This window comes from Pteropus vampyrus, unplaced genomic scaffold (genome assembly GCF_000151845.1).
Source record: "Pteropus vampyrus isolate Shadow unplaced genomic scaffold, Pvam_2.0 Scaffold32, whole genome shotgun sequence".
In the NCBI taxonomy this organism is placed as follows: domain Eukaryota; kingdom Metazoa; phylum Chordata; class Mammalia; order Chiroptera; family Pteropodidae; genus Pteropus; species Pteropus vampyrus.
Window position 1 is genome coordinate 11,040,256 of NW_011888813.1, and position 6,652 is coordinate 11,046,907.

General features: G+C 43.1%; 1 protein-coding gene across 5 annotated transcripts in view; it reads right to left on the reverse strand.

Moving 5' to 3' along the window:
* TTC7B (tetratricopeptide repeat domain 7B) overlaps window positions 1-6,652 on the reverse strand; it is a 223,778-nt gene that overhangs the window by 200,249 nt on the left and 16,877 nt on the right. For all 5 annotated transcript variants that reach the window (XM_011357140.1, XM_023528861.1, XM_023528857.1 and 2 more), the window contains exon 2: window positions 125-255. In XM_011357140.1, the coding sequence (XP_011355442.1) occupies window positions 125-255 (131 nt within the window). The remainder of the gene's footprint in view (window positions 1-124; window positions 256-6,652) is intronic.

The window sequence follows — 6,652 nt, forward strand, 5'->3', positions numbered from 1 at the left end:
GTAAAGTTTTGCAGCCAGAGGCAGACATGTTGAAGGTTTCCCAGAGGTTGATCACAGTTCTCTACCATCTGATTTGAAATTTTAAAAAATTATCAGCTGAAACGAACACATGGTTCTCACTTACCCTTTCTATCTCTTGGAGGTACAGAAGTGCAATGTCCCCTGCTTTCTCATAACAGGTGATGACATCCTGTTCCCGGTCCACATGGAGATTACTGGTAGAAGAGGAAATAGGCAACTTCTCTAAACTAAGTCCTAAAAAAGGAATCAAACACAAAAACTAAGTGAGTCGCACAGTCTGCAAGTGGAAGGGGCCAGAGAAATTTTCTGAGGCTTAATTTTTGAAATATTGCTCTAGAGGGCTGGAAAATGGACCCAGGATGTGATAAACTGTCAGAGAAACTGTCAGACAAACTGTCCTCTGCTCTCTCTCTTTGAGGACAAAATGAAACATCAAAATGGAGCACCAAAAAGAATATCCATAAGCCATAGATGAAAGAGGCCCCTAACAACACACAAAGCACCATTTGATTTTGATATTCAGGTACACGGCTTGATCAGGTACTTCACTGTGACCCCACTCAGACCTAACCAGCTTCTCAATCAATCATGTCTCAAGGTCTTTAAAGAATTTTTAAAGGTAAGTAAAGATAGGCTCACAGCACAATACTAGCTGAAGAATATTTTCTATCCCAAAATGTACACTTAACCTATTGAACATAAAAAAAAAAAAAAATTTAAATGCTCTCAAGAGGCTTGGTTACTAGGAAAATCTTCCAACTCACAGCCTCAGAGGCTGGAGTAACCGTAACGCCACAGACCTCCTTCTCAGTTCTAAGCTAAGGAAACACCCAGAACTTTGCTTTATGGGCATTTCCTCAGAGATGGAGGACATACTCTGTGCCAAGAGAGGTTTCAGGGCTGGGAGGTATGAAAGCAAAGGCTGAAAAAAAATAACAGTGCTGAGAGAGGCGGCTGTGGCTTGAACCCAGCACCAACCTCTGCCCCTGTGCTGGGCAACCAGCCTGTGGGGAGGATCACCAGTTCCCCTTCACACACGAGGGCTTCTGCTGCTTCAGGTGCCCTGGGGCACATGGACACACATGTCCCACACGTTCCATTCCATGGAAAAGTGTGAGAAGGGTCACTATTGACACGGTGTGCAAGTGGAAGTGGCCAGAGAAATTCCCCGGACAACCCACCCATTCTACAGATGAAGAAGCTGAGGTCCGCCGTGGCAGATTTTGTGGCTTGCCCCAAATCTGACGGTTAAAGGCACAACTGGAATCAGAACCCAGGCCTTCACCCTCCCAAACAACACCCCTCAAGTTAGTTACTGTTTTCAGAGTGGACACCACTACAGAGAGGGGCTCAGACACACTACGCATCGGAAAGTGGCCCACCACCTCACGTGCATCACTTTGAGAATGGCCTCATCCAAGTTACTCAGAAACAGCGGAGTCCCTCCAGGCTGTAGAAAGCCATGGGAGATAGTCCTACTGCATGGGAGCCAGGAGAAACCACCCCTGCTCACGAGGACCCGACGACTGAGGACAGCGCACCTGGGAGCTCAGGTTAGCACTCTGTCATAGGAGGTAAAGCTCGCCAAAGATTTTGAGATTTTTTAACAGCCTTATTGAGGTAAAAATGGCATGTAACAAACCACTTTTTTTTTTTTCAGTGTTTCGCCATGATGTGGTTTTGTCGTTATTTTATTTGATTTCATTTTATTTTTATCAACTGAAGTCCATAGTTTAGGTTAGGGTTCACCCTTTGTGTTCTGCAGTTCTATGAGCTTTAACAAATGTTCTGACAATGTAAAGGATCCATCACTACTGCATCGTACAAAATAGATCTGCTGCCTTGAAAATGTCCCGCACTTCGCCTGTTCATCCTTACACCCCTCCTTCCGAACCCCTGGCAACTACTAATCTTTTTACTGTCTCTATGGTTCTGCCTTCTTCAGAACCTCATATAGTTGCAGTCATACAGAATGTAACCTTTCTAGACTGGCTTCCTTCACTTAGCAAGGTGCATTTACGGTCCCTCCATGTCTTTTTGTGGCCTGATAGCTCATTTCTTTTTGTTGCTAAATAATATTCCACTGATCTATTAATCTATAAAAAGGCACCTCCGTCACTTGCAAGTTTCGGCAATTATGAATGGAGCTGCTACAAACATTCGCGTGCAGGTCTCTGTGTGAGCGTCGTTTTCAACTCAACTGGGTAAGTACCAAGCAGCACAATTGGATATGTTGGTAAGAATATGTTGGTAAGAAGTAGCTAAATATGTATATTTTATTTATAAATCGATTGTGTCGTTCCAAGGCTTCTACATCCTCGCTGACCATCTATCTACTTGTCCTGTCATTTACTGAAACGAGAATTGATGTCTCGAGCCTAACTGTCACCGAACATAAATCTACTTCAAATGATATTATACCTCTTTGCATATTGCGTACCTCCTTTACAACTGCATATTTCCATTTCTCTCTGGCCAGTCTATCTTCTTCTTATATACCCTTTACTTTTACATAAGTTAATAATCCCACCCGCCATGGTTATTATTTTTGTAGAAATAGTCAAATATCTTTTAAAGACATTTAAACAATAAGCAAAAATTCACAGAGTCATTGATACAGTTACGGTTTCCAAAACTCTTCATTCCTCTGTGTGGATTCGTATTTCCTCTTGGTATCATTTTCCTCCTACCTAAAGGGATTCCTTTAACATTTCTTAAAGTGCAGATTGGCTAATGATGATTTCTTTCAGTCATTGTATGCCTGAAAAAGGCTTTATTTCTGAGAGATACTTTCATTGGGTATGGAATGCGGGGTTGGCAGTTTGCTCTCTCCCTTCTCCCAACCCCCCACCCACTCTAAAGGCATTGCTCTAATGTATTCTCACTTGCATGGTTTCTGACAATAAATCTGCCATAACCTTTAAGTTTGTTCATCTGTGTGTAATGTGTCTTTTCTTCTGGCTGCTTTTAAGATTTTTCTTTTATCACTGGTTGTGAGCAATTTGAATTTATGAAGTGCTCTGATTTAGTTCTCTCCATGTTTCTTATGTTAAGACTTCACTGACCTTCCTAGATCTAAGGATTTACAGTTTTTATAAAATTTAAAAAATGCTCAGCTAGTATTTCTTCAAAATTTTTTTGTTACTCTCCTCCCTTCTTAGGAGATGTCAATTATACACATATTAGGCCACTCGAAGTTATACCGCACGCACTTTCCACTTTAAAAAAGTTGTCCTATTTTATTTTGTATGGTTTCTACTGTTATGTCTTCAAGTTCACTAATTTTTCCTTCAATGTCTAATCTGTATTTAATCACATCCAGTGTATTTTTCATCTCAGACATTGTTTTTATCTCTGGAAATTTGATTTAGGTCTATTTTTAAATTCTATGTCACTACTAAACTTTTTGAATACAAGAAATACAGTTATAATAATGTTTTAATGTCCCTCTAGTCTCAGGAGCTCAATATTCATTCCCTTTCCATTTAGAGCCAAAGCTGTTCATGCAGTTACAATAAAAAAAGAAAATCACCAAGCAGCCTCTTCGGTGTGAACTCTGTTACAACATCTTGAAATTTCCTTTGAAGGAGAATAGAAGATACACTGAATAAATTCACCACTTGATAGGACAGCACCAGAACCACTCAAAAGCAAGCACTTGATCAGAGCTTCTGAAATGTGCTTTAAGTGCTCATTTATGCAAAATTAAAACCACCAGAACACAACCAAAAGAGACAAATTGTTTCATAACCTGCTGTCTACTGTATAAGAAGCAATCAAACAATGTGCAAGTTGATATCAGGGGTTTAATATAGAGAAAACAAAGTCTGGCCCTTTGTATCACTGCAGGCTGGTTTCTGACCATTAATACCCGTGAAGATGACCAAGGCCCCCAGCAACCTGCCAAGCCCACTGAATCAAAGACAAGCCAAATCCAGCTCAATACAGTATGGCTCTCATCTGCATTTTGAGTTCTGAAATATTGAAACAGTCATCTCGGGCTGCAATCTATGGCCATGCATAGTCGGTACGAATATTAAAACCAGCTACACAACTTAATCCTCTGCAGTAGGAAGAAACTGGTGTTTTCTGTGGGTTCGTGTTCTACTTAGGCGGCTATGTGGACATTCAAGGTCGGCTGGTAAACGGGTCCCCAGCAAGGAGTCCGTTCTTGGGTAGGAGGGTCTTCATGGTCGATATCGCTCCTTTCCTCCTCCCAAATGCTGTGTGTTCATTCCATGTGCTACTGGGAACATCTCAGAGCAACAGCAGAGTCTTGATTCACCACAGTGAATTTGTGGCTATGCAGCTCAGTTCCAGAGTATTCCATTCTCTGTCAGAAGCTGCCTACAGGACCTCTGGACTATAAGATTTCAAGTGTCTGGGATCAGACCAACACTGCCTGAGAAGCAGAGTCCTGAGGTTATGGCCCAAACTGGCCCTCATTAAAATGTCAGGTGACACTTTGTCAGTTTAGAAAGCTTTCATCAATGTTTTTAGCTACTTTCTTTTTTTCCAGAGATCTGCATGACCAAAAAAAAAAAAAAAAAAAGGCAAAGAATAGACTGGATAAATAACTAGTGTGACAGTGATACCCAATGAACATCTGAATAAGATCTACATCACAGCGCAAAATCAAAGCTGTGTACAAAAAGGGTAAAAATTCAGTGCTTTATAACCAATCATCAAGGCCAAATTCAAAGCATGGGCGAAAAAAGCGGCTGACCACATGCTGTGATTTATAGAAAGCTGAGTAGCCACTGGACCCAAAATTTATCTCCCTGCCACAGGAGGGAATTCCCACAGATAGACTCACTTCCGGATGGTCTTTTCTAAGAAGGGTGACACATTTTAAATAAGTTAGTGATAAGAAAATCATTTAGATCATACTTGACTGCTTTTGAAGCTCATCCATGTTGATTTGCCTATTTGGTCCTGTTCAATAGGTACTACCCTCCTTCCGACAATGTGGAAAAAGAAACCGTCAGAAAAGTTAAGCGACTTGCCTAAGGTCTGTGCCGGGGCTGGAACTGGAAATTGTAAGGGAGCCAGGAGCTGGGGCAAATGTATCCTGTCCCAGGTAATATTCTAAGAGGAAACTGCTGCTGAGCCTGAGGCAGGGCGGAGTGTCAAAGGCAAAGATACTCTACAGATGCCTGTGAAACCTCACAGTGGGGGAGCGCGAGGCAGCTGGGGAGAAGGCTGAGGACCCTGGACACTTTAAAAGCTCAAGTGTGCTCGGCCTCTGAACTGCTCTCCTGAGGTGTGACTTACAGGACACAATAGAGCAAACTGAACTCTGCCCTTCGTTTCCTTCCACATCAAGGTCTTGTCATCTCTAAAAGGCAGCTCTGCATTATTTCCCCAAGGGCTGTCCATCCACGGAGGTTTGACTGAAAAAGTGGAGAGCTCCGTGTCTCAGTGCCACAATATCCAGTGATCACTGAGGGGTTAACACCCTAAATTCTTTCTGAGCTAGGGACGTGATAAGTGTATGTAAGATGGAACAGTTTCAAAAATAATAAAGGTTCATTTATCAAGGCCCTATTCAGCTCCAGCACTACGCCCTGGGTTCGACAGGCACCATTTATAATCCCCACAGCCACCCTGCAGGGAAGGTGTTAACAGCGCCTTATAGATAAGATTGAACTTAGGGCTCCACAGCTAGGAAATGATAATGCCAAGTTTTGACACCTGTCCTGACTACAAGACCCTGCTCACAATAGCCTGTGTCTCAGTGAGCCTTGGACAATATAGTCAGTGTCTGATAACAGCAATGATAATAAAAATGAGTTTCGAATTGTAAAGGCGTAGAAATCAAAGTCCAGAGCCATAGGGCAGTGATTTTTTCTTCCACCAAGAGCTGCATCACCCCAGGCAACTCCCTGGATGGGGCCTCCCATTCCTCACCTGTATCATGAAGGGCCCAACTACCTGAGCTGTATAACTTTAGAAGACTAGCAATCAGAACAAATACTCTGATTGTTTAAATCGCTTTAAAATGAGCAGAGAATTAATTTCGCATGAAGTTCTGCAACACAATAAAAGGCTATAAAATATAATGATATGAACTAGGCACTGCCATATCAGGCACTGCTGCCTCATTTCTCTTAACCGCATCTCTGGAGCCCAGCCTGGGGACAGGTACGGCCAGAGGCTTTGGGGCAACATGACCCGCAAGCGGCCTTACAGCCGGAAGTGCCAGAAAAGCTCGGTTATGATACCGTGATGACCCAGCCCCATGGTATAAACTTCAAAGGCCATAAGCCAATTTCCAGAGATCTTGATTTCCAAAGCTGAAATGAAACTCAGGGGAAGAGATTTAAGATCCTCCCAGCAGAGTCCTGGCAAAGACGGCCCCAGAGCCGGTCCTGTGTTCACACCTGCAGCGTGGCCGCGCTCCCACGGTGTCAGGTACAGCGACAAGCCCCTGTGCAGGCGCAGGGAGGAGACAGCTGATGGAAACCACCAGGTGCTGCGGGGAGCTTCTGTGATTTCTGGGGTCTCTGGGCCGGAAGCCATGCTCACCCCTTCAGGGTGGTTTTTGAAATTGCTGTTTTCCTTCCAGGGTCACCATATTCTTCTTAGGTGTGCACGTACACACACACACAGACACACACAGACACACACA